A 17,815-nucleotide genomic window follows, 5' to 3' on the forward strand; every position below is an offset into this window, starting at 1 on the left:
TAAAAGATCTTGGTGAAGAAAAGTATTTTTTGGGCCTTGAACTAGCACGCTCTGAAAAAGGCATGTACCTCACACAACGAAAATATGTTCTTGATATCTTTGCTGATACTGGTTTAACTGGATCCAGACCAGCTCTTACTCCTCTACCAAAGAACTTCAAATTTTACACTGAGTCAGATCCCTTTCCTGATCCTAAGTAGTATTGTCGTCTTATTAGTCTATTGTTGTATTTGAATTTTACAAGGTCAGATATCAATTATGTTGTTAATCAACTTAGCCAGTTTATAGAATCACCAATATGTATTCAATGGGATGCTGCTCTTCACATCTGTAGGTACCTCAAAGGCTCCCTTGGATTGTTTTATCCATCCTCAAGTAATCTTTAGCTGGATGCTTACTCAAATAGTGATTGGGCCTCTTGTCCTAAAACCAGACGCAACTTAACTTGCTATTGTAATTTTTTTAGGCTCTTCATTTATTTCTTGGAAAATAAAGAAATAAAACACCATTTCTCGATCTTCTTATGAAGCTGAATATCACAGCATGACCAATATTATTTATGAACTTACGTGGCTTTCTTACCTTTTTTCTGATCTTCAATTACATTTCCAACTTCCCATTCCCTTGTGATGTGACGATAAATCCGCCATGCATATCACCGCCAACCTTGTGTTCCATGAAAGAACAAAGCACATCGAGATTGACTACCATATTGCTCGCAAGAAATATAAGGATGGTTTTATTTTGCCGCATTACGTTTCCAATCATATGCAACTTGTAAATATTTTCACCAAGTCCCTTAGTTTGCCTCAATTCAATGCCATCACTTCCAAGTTGGGTTTGCTTGATCCTCATCAAACTCCAACTTAGAGGGGGATGTTATTTGTATGTTTTTAGTTTCTGTTATATTTTTTTTTTGTATTTTCATCATCACAATGCTCACAGGTAGGAAGTTTGTTATTTTATAGAATAAACTAGACATATTTTAGAAGTTGAGGTGTTTTTATTTCATTAGACTAGTTTGTTATACCTTCTGGTATATAATCACTCTCTTGAATGTAAAATATTTTTCAAGATCAATAAGATTTTTTTCTCTGTTTTTCTTCATTAATCAAATACTTTTCTTTAAGTTATTTATATCTTGTACATATATTTTTTTAACATACTATTATCGTAAATTACTGCATAATTTAATTTAAGATAAAAAAAATATAATGAAGTATAAAAAAATACAAATGAAAAGAGAGATTTCATTTGGAGCTTCCCTATGAGGTATTTTCATATAGAATAATAAAAACTTTATTTTAAAAAAATAAATAAATAAATCAGATATTATGTGTATTTTTAATGAAACAGATAAGACCTGCTATGAAGTTACTAACATGCCCTTCTTCACACTCTCACTAACCGGCCGAAAATTACAATCCTATCTTTCACTGCACCAACTTGTCAGACGACGCCATTTTGGCTTTTCTTCTCTGTTGTTGAAACAGAAACCCTCTGTCTGGAATCTCTATGACCGTCCAGTAAATTTGAGGGACGATACAGAAACCCTAGCTGGTCTCCCGACGCCTTCAAATGAGCACCAGCAGTATTATAGCAACAACACCGTCACAAAATGCTTGGGTTGATTCCTACCAGAAATTCCTTCCTCAATGGCAATCCTTCACCCTTTCTCATCAGGTTGAACTAAAATTCATATTCTTTGTTTTATGTAACTATCTTTTCCATGTTTATGCATATTAGCTCCCGTTATAGTTTCTCTACAACATTTTGTTAGCTTTTCTGCTTATTTTCTTATTGCTTTCATTTACTGGACTGGAAAATCTTGTTCCGAGCTAGTTTCTTCCTGTTTCCTCGTTTGATTTTTTTTTGTGTGGCTTTAATCTCATGTATCGAACATTAATTGAATTTTTTTAGGAACATTCCTAATTGATTTCTGGAGGGAGTGATTCCTTGAGATTTTTAGTTTATTTCATTTGATGAAGTGTATTAGCGACTTGTGATTTTTATTTTTTTTTCTATTTAACTTGATGTAGTGTAGGGTAATCTAAATTGGAAAGTAGTAAGACTGGAATAATCTGAATTGCCCTAGTTTTGTTGGTAAATAATAAACTTTCAGGAGTTTTGGGAACTATAAGATTTCTCTAATTCTTAAAAGAAAAGAAAAATCCTTTGTCAATTTTCTTGTCCCATGTCTCCTGAGTTGTACAAGCCATGTTTGACTTCAAAGTTCATATCCATATGTTGGGAAAGACTGACAGTGGGTACGAATGGTATGGTTGAATATTTAGATTTTGTGGAGTCTCTTTTTCCTTCTGCTGTTGATGCTTCTAAATGGTTTTTTCTATGGCAGGCAATAATACCTATTACCATATCTAGAGTTAATCAGTTTGATGCTGCAAGATTGGATGTCGAAATGTCAGCTATGTTAAAGGAACAGTTAGTTAAGGTCTTCTCTTTAATGAAGGTATCTGTATTTTGTTATTGAAACAGTTAGTACTAAGCTGTTGATGTGTAGCTTTTTGCTTTGAGTTCTGTTTAATTTTTTTTTATTCACTCTTGTTGGGATTAGCCAGGAATGCTATTTCAATACGAACCAGAACTTGATGCATTCCTTGAGTTTCTCATCTGGAGATTCTCAATTTGGGTGGACAAGCCTACTCCAGGAAATGGACTTATGAATTTGAGATATAGAGATGAACGTGCAGTGGAAACAAGAGGGAAAGGTAAGAAGGTCTGGAATCCACTCTTATGCTGCTAGTTAGAGAAACTGGCTGTTTATGTTGGTTCAATTTCTCTTTCTTTGGTAACAGCAAAAACCCTGCTGATTCTTTAAATTTATGGATGCATATCCATAATAATATGTAGAGTGATTATAATGAGACTTGCTTGAAACTATTTTCCTAACTGCAACAAAAAAGTAGGAGCTCTAGCTGCATTTTCTTAGGATTAATCTCGTTGCTTAATACATGTGGATGTATGAGCATTAGGCACTCTGTACCAATTGGAAGGGTGGAAATGACTGATTTATACCAATGGTTTCACTTGTGAATCACTTGCAATCAGAATGAAGATAAGCTTGTTGAATCATGTCCTGTATAACGGTTGTAATTGCCACTTTGAGGAATGTTTTCTTGTTTCTTGTTCTGCATGTTCCTCCTGTGTGGAACTTACATGGCCTTATTCTGGGACTCAAAAGGAAAGATCCTGGCCTGATGTAATTATAAGTTCTATTTGTTTTTATTTGAAAAGTATGATTAAAATTCTTGAGGCATGGGTTGAATTCTCAAAGAACCACTTACTGTTCTGCTTCTTAATTATTTTCTTTATCTTTAATCATCTTTATAGTATCTCTATAGTTTTTTTTTTAAATTTTAATTTTTGTTTTGTGTGCTTCCTACAGTCAGAACAGGTTTAGAAGGACCTGGACTTACTATTGCTCAGAAGATTTGGTATTGTGTTGCCACTGTTGGTGGTCAGTATATCTGGGCTCGTTTACAATCATTCTCTGCTTTTCGTAGGTGGGGTGATTCTGAGCAGGTAGTAAATTTCTGTTCTATCTCTATGTTGTTTTCTATTGAGAAGTTTCTTAGTTCTTTCTTTGTCTGTCAGAGGCCATTGGCGAGGCGAGCATGGATTTTGATACAACGTATAGAAGGACTTTATAAAGCTGCCTCCTTTGGCAACCTACTCATATTTCTTTGCACAGGAAGGTACACTTCTTTATTTTGATGATATTGGAGATAGATATGTTGGAAGCTTATTTTTAGAAAAGGAGCACATAAAAACAAGATTGACACTAAAAATATTCTACAAATTCGTGCACCATTGTTCTTTTGTTGAGGAAGGCACATTTTTTATGCTGCACTTATTACTAATGAGGTGGAGGAGAAGGTAGTAGATTGAGAAGTAAGAGTTGTTATTTAAGTCTGGCGTTGAGAAGGCTTATGATAGGGGGAATTGGGGGGTTCTTGAATAAGCTGATGGTTAGAAAGGGTTTTTGGGGCTAGCTAGAGAAGTTTGATTTTAGGTTGCATTTCTTCAGCATCTTTAACTATTGTGGTGAATGGTAAGCCTATATGATGGTTCCAGACGTGCAATGCAAAGGAGTAATTGGGATTCTAAGTGTGTGTTGACAGATTGATAGAACAGAGGTTTCCCAACTCTACTTTCTTCGAGATCCTTTTCCTTTCCAGTGACTGTGATGGGTTCTTTAATGTCTTTTTTTGCATATGTTTGAGAGTATTCCAAGACTGGTTATTAGTCTCAAGAAGAGCGGCCTTGAGGGCATTTGTAACACCCCAATTATTATTATTATTATTAGTATTATTTTATTTTGATTTTTTTTATAATTTTTATATGAATATATGAATTTTTATATAGTTTTAATTTAGTTTAATTTAATTAAATAGAAATAATAATAATAATAAAAAGGGGTAAAATTATTTTAGAGATTTAATTGAAAGCGATTTTGAAAAAAAGGGGTGAAAATTTGGGTTCTGTGGGTATTTTTGAAAGAAAATTTGAAAATCGGGGTCAAAATGCAATTTAGAAAAATTATCCCACGTCAGCTGTCCGGTCAGCAGCTCTGTCCAACAGAACGCGCCGCATGGCAGAGACATTGACGCGGCAGGCCACGCGGAAGGCAGCCATGTGGGCGATTCGCGTGCACAGACGGCCCAGATTGCACTCGAACGGCTAAGATCCATTCCCGCGCGCACAGACGGCCCAGATTGCACTCGTACGGACGACCCAGATTGAATCGCGCACAGACGACCCAGATTGCATCGCGATGAACGACGCATATTCATTTTCTTTTTAATCGCGATCGGACGGCTTATATTAAATCGTGATGGACGGCTCAGATTAAAAGCAGAAGGTTATAAATAATCTCATCCACACCCAAACCCTAACCCTAGCCGCCAGAGCCTCGCCGGAGAAGACAGCCAAGCCACCGGGGAGCCGACCGCCGCCACCCGCCGCCGCACCAGAGCACTTTCCGGCCGCCGAACGAGGTAAAAATTCTCCCCTTGGCTCAGAATTCGATTCTAAACCCACCTGTGGCCAAATTGAAGCCAAAACATCGGCTAATTGGCCGGAAAATGCCATCGAAGCCCAGCGGCGCTGCTGCGGGTTTTCTCGATTTTTGCCTCCAATGAGGCTCTTCCCGATTCCCGTTCGATGTAATTTTTACACCATTGTGACCATCGTTCCTTCTTCTACAGGTTGACTGGAGGAAAACACTAAATCGTGACTCGAGCCGGAAGAGCTGCCGCATTGGAGAGCCCCGCCGTCGGTAAGTTTCGGTTTTTTGTGTTTTTTCGGCCCACCGAGGGCACTAGGGGTGTTTTCTCACAGGAACCAATGCAAGTTTGGCCGAATTCGGCCGAAAACGGCCAAACCGAGGCGGATCGCCGCCAAAACACGGCAGGCGCCGTGCTGGAATTTCAAAATTTGCCAAATAGGCCTCGAGTCTGATTTTTGAGTTATTTGGGATTTGTGTCGGTACCGTAAGCGTGTTTCAGTTCCCGAGAGAAAATTTAGGGAATCTAAGGACTGCCCGTAGGCGTAGTGAAAAAATCCGGTTTTCGACTTTGAATCAGGTAAGGACCCCTCACCTTATTTCCTATCACGGGATTAAAGTTTAATAAATGATAAAACTGTATTTTATGAATTAAATAGATATACGTAATTATTACAGTTGCTAATGGAGCCCCGAACCGGACATATTTCTCTGTCAGTTCATGTTTTATTTATTTTACAGTCTAAATGCAGTATAGTTTCTGATCTATTTATTTATTTTACTTCATTATGGTTTGATTTCATGAATTCGATGATATGCTTGACTTGTTGGATGCTCGTTACTTGTTTAAGTAATCATGTTTATGTGAGAAATAGAAAACTAAAAAAAAAATAGAAAAAGTATGTGAATTGATAAATGGATAAGTTGACAGCCTCACTAGATATCCTGGGAGATAGTGGACGGATCGGGTCCATAGGGAACCCTACTGGGAACATTGTCTCATACCAGATGGGGTATGGAGATTTTAAATGTTTTAGCGCTCATACCGGACAGGGTATGAGGACGGCCCGCTTTACCCTCATACCGGACGGGGTATTGAGGTTTATTGTTTGGTGCCCATAACGGACAAGGTATGGGAACGGCCCTGGAAATTAAGTTTGTTAAGAGAATGGTTCACGTGTAGCGGGACCCTTATGGATCTCCATGGATACTAGTAGGCTGATGAAAAAGGGGGTAACTGTTGTTTGATGATTGAAATATAAAAGTATAACATGTACTATGATACAAATTATGTATGAATTCATGATATTTATGATGTTACTGTTTCCATGAGTCGTTTTTATAAATCCCACTGAGGTAAGTGGACGATAAATGGTTTGATTATAGATAAATAAATTTTCTTGAAACTTGTGCTCCATTGGTTGTCTTTGGTTTTCTACCAACGTTTACTTCTGTGACAGTGATATAGTGTGATGTCTTTACTGAGTTAGTGTAGGTCATTCCTTACTTAACCATTTCAGATCAGGAGGGCTTGGTTCCCGAGCCCGATCTACAAGAAGACAGCGAGTAGATATCTAGATGTTTATTATTTTCTTTTATAGTCTTTCATTTTCAGTATTTTCCTTTAGAAGACTTATTTTCGGTATTGTTAGTACGTTTCAGTTATTGTGTAAGAGATATTAACCAGAACTCTTTTATTTCTCTTCCGCACTTATATTCTTTATATACATTTTCTTTTTAAATTTCCGGGGTCGTTACAGTTGGTATCAGAGCCGTGTTCCTCGGACTCGTCCCTTACACAATGATACTTAGAGAAACACCAAACCAATGAATCATTGCTAAACCCTTCCTTGTGAAATGCAGGTGCAGAGAGATGAGAAGAGGAAGACCCCCACTAAACCGAGCAGCTCGGGATGGTTCGCTTCGGGAGGACGTTGACAGAATATTTGAGATGCTGGAGAGGCTCATTGCTGCCCAGCAGGGTCGAGAGGAGAGAAGGGAACTACCTGACCCTCCCCCACTGCCACAAGTTGAGCCACCACTGCAGCAAGAGAATCCCGAATCACCCCGGTACGAGCTTGCTCCTCCACAGTACTACCCGGTGCCATCACCGCAGTATAATCCGGTGCCCCAGCCACAGTACTGCCCGGCACCGCCACAGTATAATCCAGTGCCCCCACCATACCAGTCACCACATGGCTCCTCCCAGTTTATCCTCAGCCTGGCCCAGTTCCTCTTCTGCGGGATCCAGCTCCTTCCATGATTGACCCAAGCTACGTAAAGAGGTACAGGAGACTGAACCCATCCACTTTTGCAGGAGAATCCTCATTTGAAGATGTCCAGTATTGGTTGGCGGAGACGGAGAAGACTTTCAAGACCTTAGGAGTGGATCCCGAGCAGAGGGTCACCCTTGTTACCTACATGCTGGTGGGAGAAGCAGATCGTTGGTGGGAACTCAAGCAGACCACCCTGCCTGTTCCAGTTACTTGGGAACAGTTCTTAGCAGCCTTCTATGCAGAGTACCTCCCAGAGCACATCCGACATCTTAAGGAGATGGAGTTTGTCCAATTGGTCCAGGGCAACATGACGGTGTCAGAATATGCTCATAAGTTCCTAGAGTTGGACCAATATTCCCCTGAGACGTTGATGGATGAGGGCAGGAAGGCGAGGAGGTTCCAGTGGGGCCTCTGCCCAGAGATCAAGTAGCACCTATTTGTACTGGAGTTCAAGACATACTCAGCCATTCTGGCCAATGCACAGTTACTGGAGAGGAGCCTCCACACCCTCCCTCAGTCAGCAGGGAACTACAAACCCTCAGCTCCACTCCGCAGACCAGCACCTACTGCGCCTGTCCAACAGAACAAGAGACCCAGACCGGTGATCTAGGCTCCCCCTCAGGCTCCAGTGGCAGGGCGTGGTAAGATCTGTCAGCATTGCGGCAGAGATTAGGGGGGATCGACCATGTTACTGCCTTAACAACACCTGTCGTATATGTGGTAGTGCCCAACACTATGCGAGAGAGTGCCCAAGGAACCAGAATCAGGGAAGACCTCCTATCCAGGGCAAGGTTTACAACCTCATCCAGCAGGATGCCGATGCCGACCCGGATGTAGTACAGGGTATGTACACTATATGTAACCATTTTGCTCATGTTTTGTTTGACACTGGTGCATCGCATTCATTTGTTTCACCTGTTTTTGCATCCAAATTTAATGTATTGCTTGATAAACTTTATTCGATGTTAATTGTATCTACTGCTGGGAGTGCAACATTACTAAGAGAAGTTGTCTACAAGGCTTGTGCCGTGGAGATAGTAAATAGAAAAATGAGTGTAGACCTGATAGAATTAGACACAAGGGATTTTGATGTAATTTTAAGGATGAATTGGCTAGCGGCGTATCATGTCACCATTGATTGTTTTGGCAAAAATGTTGTATTCAATCCTTCAAATGGGGAGCCATTTACAATTGAATAAAATCATTTAGTACTTATTACTTGATGGCAATTTTCTTACTTGTCGAGTGCCTTAACCTTGTTATTTTCTCTAACTAGGCAAACCCAAGAAAGAGAATTGTATTCAAGAGATCCCGATAGTCCGAGACTTTCCAGATGTATTTTCAGATGAGTTGTCAGGACTACCAGTAGACAGGAAAGTCGAGTTCACCATAGACCTACAGCTTGACACCCAACCTATTTCGGTTGCTCCTTACCGCATGAGTCGCGTTGAGATGGAGGAGCTGAGGAAGTAGATCACTGAATTGCAAGACAGTGATTTTATCAGATACAGTGTGTTCCCTTGGGGCGCCGAAGTCACTTTTACCAGGAAGGGATATGGAACGTTGAGACTATGTATTGATTACAGAAGATTGAACAGGGTCACAATCAAGAACAAGTATCCATTTCCCAGAATTGATGACCTCTTTGATCAGTTGCAGATGCGTAAGTCTTTTTCAAAATAGACCTGCGATCAGATTACCATCAGGTGAAAATAAAAACAGAAGACATCTCCAAGACGGCCTTTCGAACCAGATATGGACACTATGAGTTCCTGGTCATGCCATTTGGGCTAACCAACGCCCCAGCTATCTTCATGGATCTGATGAACAGGGTCTTTAGAGAATTCGTAAATAAATTTGTTATCATGTTCATCGATGACATCCTGGTCTGCTCAAAAAGCAGAGAAGAACATGCTCACCATCTAGCCCAGGTTTGCAGGTTCTTAGAAGAAAGAAACTGTATGCAAAGTTGAGTAAGTGTAGATTTTAGTTTGAGTAGACCGCCTTTCTAGGATACATCATATCAAAGGATGGAGTGTCAGTGAATTCTGAAAAGGTTGAAGCGGTGCTCGGCTGGGAGAAATTGACATCAGGTAAAGAAATCTGTAGCTTTCTGGGAATGGCGGGCTATTACTGTAGGTTCGTCGAAGGATTTTCTAGCCTAGCGGCTCCCCTAACCCGACTCACAAAGAAGAATACCAAGTTTGAGTGGAATGAGGACTGTGAAAGAAGTTTTTCATAACTGAAGAAGTGGTTGACTACTGCACCTGTGCTGGCCTTACCGATTGGATCGGGGGGATATACGATTTACAGTGATGCCTCCTATCTAGGCCTGGGTTGTGTTCTAATGCAGTATGGGAAGGTCATAGCTTATGGGTCCAGACAATTAAAGAACCATGAAAAAAATTATCCTACCCATGACTTAGAGCTTATTGCAATCATACACGCCTTGAAGACCTGGCGCTATTATTTGTACGGAGAGATATTTTAAATCTATACCGATCACAAGAGTTTGAAACACATATTCACTCAGAAGGATCTTAACATGCGTCAGAGAAGGTGGATATAACTTCTTAAATACTATGATTATGATATCTTGTAACACCCGGGTAAGGGCAATGTGGTAGCTGATGCACTCAGTAGGAAAAGTGCATGTATCTTAACATATTTGATGGTCTCAGAATGTAGGCAAATTGGGGCTACACAACAGGTTCGACCTCAGGACTTGAGAAGAGCCACATGTTTGAGCCATTTGACCGTCCAGCCTGAGTTAATCCAGAGAATAAAGGAAACTCAGTCAGCTGATTTCGCCCTAGTGGCCCTCAAGAACAATGTAGGACAGGGAGTTAGTTCAGAATTTTGAATATCTGCCGATGGGTTACTCCGATTTCAGGACAGGGTGTGTGTTCCAAATGACAGTAAATTGAAGAGAAACATTATAACTGAGGCCCATAGCTTAAAGTTTGCCATGCATCCTAGAAGCACCAAAATGTACCAAAGCATGCGACCTCGATTTTGGTGGAATGGGATGAAAAGAGACATAGCTGACTTTGTGTCTAAGTGCTTGATATGTCAGCAGGTCAAGGCAGAGCATCAGCGCCCAGGCGGACTACTTCAGCCTTTACCGATTCCGGAATGGAAGTGGGAACATATCGCCATGGATTTCGTGACAGGGTTACCTAAGGCATGCGCAAGACATGACGCCATCTGGGTAATTGTTGACCGGCTCACCAAGTCTTCCTACTTCTTAGCCATCAGAATGACCGATGCCTTGAACAAGTTGGCAAGAATGTATATACGGGATATAGTCAGATTACATGGAGTTCCAGTGACAGTGGTGTCCGACAAGGATCTTAGGTTCACTTCTCGATTTTGGAGTAGCTTTCAGCAAGTCATGGGAACGAAGCTGTCCCTCAGTACTGCCTTTCACCCTCAGACTGATGGACAATCTGTACACTTGAAGATATGCTTCGAGCTTGTGTCTTTGACTCTGGGGGCCATTGGGACGACCATCTAGTCCTGATAGAATTTGGCTACAACAACAGCAACCAAGTGAGTATTGGCATGACTCCATATGAGGCGTTATATGGGCGTCTATGCAAATCGTCGATTTGTTGGGAAGAAGTGGGTGATAGAAAATTGTTCGGTCCGGAGCTGGTAGAGGAGACCACATCCAAGATAGTTAAGATCAGAAGGAACATTCAGACGGCTCAGAGCATACAGAAAAGTTACGCAGACATCCGGAGGAGAGATTTAGCGTTTGAGGAAGGTGACCAGGTGTTCCTCAAGGTCACTCTTTTTAAGGGAATTAATAGGTTTGGTAGGAGGGGAAAACTGAACCCTCGATTCGTTGGATCATTTGAAGTCTTAGACAGGATTGGTACTGCCGCCTACAGACTAGCACTACCTCCAGAGCTTTCCAAGGTCCACAATGTATTTCATGTGTCCATGCTACGCAAGTACAATCTGGACCTCTCCCACTCCAGGAAGACTTATCCTACGAGGAAGTACCAGTCGGCATTACGGATCGAAAGAGTAGGTTGCAACCGGGTAATATCTTTTGTAAAGGTCGTATGACAGAATCACACACCAAGGGAGGCTACATGGGAACTAGAATAAGACTTTAGAGCCCAGTACCCCCCCATTTGTTCGATCAAGAGTAAGAGGCAAATTTGAGGGAGCAAATTTCTTTAAGGGGGGAGAATTATAACACCCTAATTATTATTATTATTATTATTTTATTTTAATTTTTTTGTAATTTTTAAATGAATACATGAATTTTTATATGGTTTTAATTTAGTTTAATTTAATTAAATAGAAATAATAATAATAATAATAATAATAATAAAATAGTAAAATTATTTTAGGGATTTAATTGAAAGTGATTTTGGGAAAAATGGGTGAAAATTTGGATTCTAGGGGTATTTTTGAAAGAAAATTTGAAAACTGGTGGTCAAAATGCAATTTAGAAAAATTGCACCACGTCAGCTGCCCGGTCAGCAGCCCCGACCAACCAGAACGCGCCGCATGGCAGAGACACTGATGCGGGAGGCCACGCGGAAGGGAGCCACGTGGGCGATCCGGGTGCGCGCGATCGAACAGCTGAGATCCGTTCCCGCGCGCACGGACGGCCCAGATCAAAAGCGCACACGGACGGCCCAAATTGTACATGCACGGACGGCCTAGATTGCATTGCGATGAACGGCCCAGATTCATTTTCTTTTTAATCGTGATCGGACGACTCAGATTAAATCGCGATGGACGGCTCAGATTAAAAACAGAAGGTTATAAATAATCTCATCCACACCCAAACCTTAACCCTAGCAGCCAGGGCTCTCGCCGGAGAAGACAGCCCAGCTGCTGAGGAGCCACCCGCCGCCGCACCGGAGCACTTTCCGGTCGCCAAACGAGGTAAAAATTCTCCCTTTTGCTCAGAATTCGATTCTAAACCCACCTGTGGCCAAATTAGAGCAAAAACACTAGCCAATTGACTGGAAAACGCTGTCGAAGCCCAATGGTGGTGCCGCGGGTTTTCTCGATTTTTGCCTCCGATGAGGCCTTTCTTGATTCCCGTTCGATGTAATTTTTACACCATTGTGACCTCCGTTCCTTCCTCTACAGGTTGACTGGAGCAAAACACCAAATTGCGACTCGAGCCGGAGGAGCTGCTGCACCGGAGAGCCCCACCGCCGGTAAGTTTCGGCTTTCAGTGTTTTTTCGGCCCACCGAGGGCCCTAGGGGTGTTTTCTCACAGGAACCAATGCAAGTTTGGCCGAATTCGACCGGAAATGGCAAACCCGTGGCGGATCGCCGCCGCTTGTGGCAGAGCCGTAGTGCTGGAATTCCGCAATTTTCCGAATAGGCCTTGGGTCTGATTTTTGAGTTATTTGGGATATGTATAGGTACCGTAAGCGTATTTCAGTTCCCAAAAGAAAATTCAGGGAACCCAGGGACTGCTCGTAAGCGCAGTGAAAAAATTCGGTTTTCGACTTCGAATCAAGTAAGGACCCCTAACCTTATTTCCTATCACGGGATTAAAATTTAATAAATGATAAAACTGTATTTTATGAATTAAATAGATATACATAATTATTACGGTTGCTAATGGAACCCCGAACCAGACATATTTCTCTGTCAGTTCCTGTTTTATTTATTTTACAGTCTAAATGCAGTATAGTATCTGATTTATTTATTCTATGGTTTTGAATGCATGAATCACTGTTTACTTCATTATGGTTTGATTTTGTGAATCCGATGATATGTTTGGCTTGTTGGATGCTCGTTACTTGTTTAAGTAATCATGTTTATGTGAGAAATAGAAAACTAAGAAAAAAATAGAAAAGGTATGTAATTGATAAATGGATAAGTTGACAGACTCACTAAATATCCTGGGAGATGGTGGACGGACCGGGTCTATAGGGAACTCTACCGAGAACGTTGTCTCATACCGGACGGGGTATGGAGATTTTAAATGTTTTGGCGCTCATACCGGACGGAGTATGAGGACGGCCCGCTTCACTTTCATATTGGACGGGGTATTGAGGTTTATTGTTTGGCGCCCATAACGGACAAGGTATGGGAACGGCCCTGGAAATTAAGTTTGTTAAGAGAATGGTTCACGTGTAGCGGGACCCCTATGGATCCCCATGTATACTAGTAAGCTGACGAAAAAGGGGGTAACTGTTGTTTGATGATTGAAATATAAAAGTATGACATGTACTATGATATAGATTATGTATGAATTCATGATATTTATGATGTTACTGTTTCCATGAGTCGTTTTTATAAATCCCACTGAGTTAAGTGGATGGTAAATGGTTTGATTATTGATAAATAAATTTTCTTGAAACTTGTGCTCCATTGGTTGTCTTTGGTTTTCTACCAACGTTTACTTCTGTGACAGTGATATAGTGTAGCTCATTCCTTACTTAACCATTTTAGATCAAGAGAACTTGGTCCCCGAGCCCGATCTACAAGAAAACGGCGAGTAGATACCTAAATGTTTATTAGTTGCTTTTATAATCTTTCATTTCCAGTATTTTCCTTTAAAAGACTTATTTTCGGTATTGTTAGTACATTTCAGTTATTGTGTAAGGGATATTAAGCAGAACCCTTTTATTTCGTTTCCGTACTTATATTCTTTATATACATTTCTTTTTTAAATTTCCGGGGTCGTTACAGCATTAATGTAGAGCACTAGATTGGTGGATTGTGATGTTTTAGAGTGGCCTGTTACTTATTTATGTGTTCTTTGATGGCAATTTTCAATTAACTTTTGAGATGTAGTAGTGTGTAGGATCTCGAAGTGTATTGAGTGTTGAAATGTGTTGTTTTCTCCCTTGGTGGTAAGGTTGCTCTTATTGAAACCTGCCTCTCTAATATCCCTCTCTATTATCTCTCCTTTTCCAAGATTCCTAGATGAGGTCACCGAGAGGGAGATGAGGAGGTTCCTTTGGTATGGATCGAGCGAGTCAATGAGGGATCATCTAGTTAGATGGGAGTTATATTGCATGCCTAATATAGATGAGTCTAGGAATTAAGAATTTGATGCTGAATGGTTTTTTTCTAAATAGGTTAAAAATTTTAATTTTATTAGATGTAAAATCATTTTACTATTTAAGAGTCTATTATTATAATTTTAGTAATTTTAAGATTCTTTTCTTTATTTAAAAAAAAAAAAAACTTTAAGGTTCTTTTCATTTAGTTTCCTATTTGTATTAGGATTAGTATTCGTAATCTTTTTAATATTAGAATTCCTAAATTGTTAGAAATAACATTCGTAGTTTACTTTTCGTATTTCTAAATCTAGTTGGAGAAAAACCTAATTGGATTTAAACTCTTTAGATGTGATGTCTAATAAATTTAAGATTATATTCAGGATTTTTATCCTTAAAAGTGGACAAATTAACCTTGTTTGTCCTACATCAACTTGGTATCAGAGTTAAAAGAATTCTATATCCAAAATCTCATCTTCTGGCTAGTGGGGTGGTTGGGGGTTTCCTTGTGATGTGGGATGTGGACAAAATTAAATGTAAGGAGTTGGAGATGGGGATGGTCTTGGTTTCTTGTCTGTTTGAATCCTGTGAATTGTTTGTGGGAAAAATTACAGTTGTGTGAAGCAAAGTAGGGTGAGAGATGGATGATTTTTTTTGGGGGTCGACAAACTGGATTTGGTGGATATTTCCCTTATGGGGAAAACTGAACATAATCTAATACAAGAGACAATCTCACATAGTCGAGAATCGACCGGTTTTTAATTTCTAACATGATGCTCATGTAGCTTGCAGGGTTAAGCCAAAAAGTTTTGCAAATGCCCATATCGGATCACTTCCCCATATGCATTGATTCGAATGGCATTATATGGGGGCCGAGTCCTTTCTGTTTGGATAATTAGTGGTTAAAGGTGTTGGGCTTTAGGCAATTGGTCGAAAAGGAGTGGAGGATGGGTTCTGCAATGGGTACAGCCAACTTTGTGTTTGTTACAAAATTGAAGGCTTTGAAGACATAATTAAAAGATGGGCTAGTGAGGAGGAGGGTAAGGTCAAGAGGATGATTAATGAAAATCTTAGGGAGTTGGCCGGGCTGGACAGCAGTGAGATGGAGGGACTGTTAGGGGAGAGGGAAAGGGAGAGATGGGTTGTTTTGAAAAAAGAAATTGCTGCCAATACGAATATGGAAGCTATCTCTTGGAGGCAAAAGGCTAGGGAAAAATGGCTTAAAGAGGGAGATAGAAACATCAAGTACTTCCATGGTTTGGCCAATTTTAGAAGGAAAAACAATTATGTGGAGGAGATGTCTTTTGATGGGGAGCCGGTGAAGGGGAATGCTGTTTTGAGGGAGAAAACTATGATTTACTTCCAGCATTTTATAAAGAGGAGGAGGATAGAAGATCTAGCCTGGATGAGCTGTCTTTCAAACAGCTTACAGTAGACAGCAGGGAGAGTCTGGAGGCCCCTTTTACAGAGGAAGAGGTGCGGGGCTGTTTGGGGGAATGTTGTGGGGATAAGGCCCCGGGGCCCGATGGTTTCAATATAAAGTTCTATCAAGAGTTTGGGAATGTCATAAAGGATGATGTTATGACTGTTTTTCATGATTTTCACAGAACCGGAGCCTTTGTGCATTCCATAAATTCCACATTCCTAGTGATCATTCCTAACGTTGCTGGAGCCAAAAATATTAAAGATTTTAGGCCAATAAGCCTTGTGGGTAGCTTGTACAAACTGATTCCCAAGGTTTTGATTAAAAGAATGTCCAAGTTATTGGGGGAAGTTATTGGGGAGAACCAAAATGCTTTTGTCAAAGGTAGGCAAATTCTTGATGCGGTTATGGTAGCGAATGAGGTGGTGGACAACATCGTGGGGCAGAAAAAAGAGGGTGTCATTTGTAAAATTGACATGGAAAATGCTTACGATAGGATCTGTTGGGATTTTGTTCTCTATATGTTGGAGATGATGGGTTTTCGGAGTAGGTGGAGGAAATGGATGAAGAATTGCATCTCTACAACTTCTTTTGCCGTGATGGTGAATGATGGCCCTTCATCTTTCTTTAAGGCTTCTAGAGGCCCTCAACAAGGGGACCCGTTATTGTCTTTGCTATTCCTCACTGTCATGGAAGCCTTTAGTAGACTTATAAAAAGGGTCGGTGAACTGAATGTGGTAAAAAGCCTTTCGGTTGGGGTTGGGGAGTCCTTGGTGAAGGTGTCTCATTTATTTTTTGCTAATGCCACATTAATTTTCTGTGAACCGGACCTATTCTCGTTACTTCACTTGATGTGCATTCTTACTTGCTTCCAAATGGTATCTGGTTTGAAAATAAATCTCAGAAAAACTGAGATGATTAGAATCAGTGATAGGGTGAGAAGAAGCTAGCCTGAGTGTTGTGATGCAATACTACCACCTTGCCAATCAAATACCTTGGGCTCCCATTAGGGGCAAAATTTAAAGATATCAAAACTTGGGATCCCATAGTGGATATGTTTGAAAAAGGCTTGCGGGGTGGAAGATGAACTTTCTATCTAAAGGAGGAAGGACATTGATCAAAAGCACCCTAACAAGCTTACCAATCTAGTACCTTTCAATCTTAACTATCCCGGCCAGTATTGCTACTAAACTTGAAAGGATACATTGTAGATTTCTTTGGGGTGATGATGAGAGTCACAGAAAATATCATTTAGTGAAATGGGAGGAGGTGAAGAAACCTATGTAGAAGGGAGGACTTGGGTTAAGATCCATTGTGGAGTTAAATTCTGCATTACATGGGAAATGGTTTTGAAGGTTTGTGAATGAGGATGGGAAATTGTAGAGAAAGGTTGTGGAGACTAAATGGGGTGATTGGGAGAGGGATGGGGGGAGAAGAGGGAAGTATAGGCGACATGGAGTGACTCTGTGGAAGAAAATCAATGGTGAAAGCAGCAGATTCCTAAATTGCATCAGTTGGCCGTTGGGCAATGGCAGCGACATTAATTTCTGGAAGGATGAGTGGGTAGGCAACTTCAAGCTGAAAGATAAATTTCCTAGAATCTACAAAATTGCTTGCGAGAGGGATATCCTCGTGGAAAAGGCATATGAGAAGGGAGATGGTGGAAATGGGTGGTGTATTCAAGTCAAAAGGAATTTAAAGGAGGGGGAAGAGGCAGAATACTGTAATTTGCTTCTCTGCCTAGCTGATTTTAAGGTGGAGGATCAGAGGGATAGGAGGATATGGAAACCGGATAAGAATAGGGGATTTTCTGTGAAATCGTATTACAATTAAATTGTCAAAAATGATGATCAAAATGTCTTGGCAGCACTTTTCAAGCAAATCTGGAGGTCAAAAGCTCCACCTAGGTTTTCTTTACGTGGGAAGCTGCTAAAGAAAGAATCTTGACAATTGATATGCTAAGTAGAAGAGGCAATATTCTTGTAAACAGATATTATATGTGCAAAGCTGAGGAAGAATTGTGCAATCACTTATTACTTTACTGTCCGGCGGTGCGCAACATTTGGGAGTATGTGTTTAGTATTATGGGGATGAG

At 40.5% G+C, this 17,815-nt stretch overlaps 1 protein-coding gene across 5 annotated transcripts in view; it reads left to right on the plus strand.

The window, feature by feature from the left end:
- Nucleotides 1–1,412: 1,412 nt before the first annotated feature.
- Nucleotides 1,413–17,815, plus strand: part of TED3 (Pex2/Pex12 N-terminal domain-containing protein / zinc finger (C3HC4-type RING finger) family protein) — a 32,609-nt gene continuing 16,206 nt past the window's right edge. For 2 of the 5 annotated variants that reach the window (XR_015818536.1, XR_015818535.1), the window contains exons 1-6: nucleotides 1,413–1,683; nucleotides 2,357–2,470; nucleotides 2,576–2,729; nucleotides 3,407–3,543; nucleotides 3,616–3,716; nucleotides 6,890–8,145. Coding sequence is in view for 3 of the 5 variants with exons in the window: in XM_088218131.1 (XP_088074257.1) it covers nucleotides 1,579–1,683; nucleotides 2,357–2,470; nucleotides 2,576–2,729; nucleotides 3,407–3,543; nucleotides 3,616–3,716; nucleotides 13,744–13,785 (653 nt within the window). In the remaining 2 variants the exon portion in view is untranslated. Of the gene's footprint in view, nucleotides 1,684–2,356; nucleotides 2,471–2,575; nucleotides 2,730–3,406; nucleotides 3,544–3,615; nucleotides 3,717–6,889; nucleotides 8,146–13,743; nucleotides 13,786–17,815 lie in introns of all 5 variants that reach the window. The other 3 variants (XM_088218131.1, XM_088218130.1, XM_022036222.2) reach the window with 3 other exon arrangements.

The sequence above is a fragment of the Carica papaya genome, chromosome 4, assembly GCF_054855325.1.
Source record: "Carica papaya isolate Zhongbai chromosome 4, ASM5485532v1, whole genome shotgun sequence".
Taxonomy (NCBI): Eukaryota; Viridiplantae; Streptophyta; class Magnoliopsida; order Brassicales; family Caricaceae; genus Carica; species Carica papaya.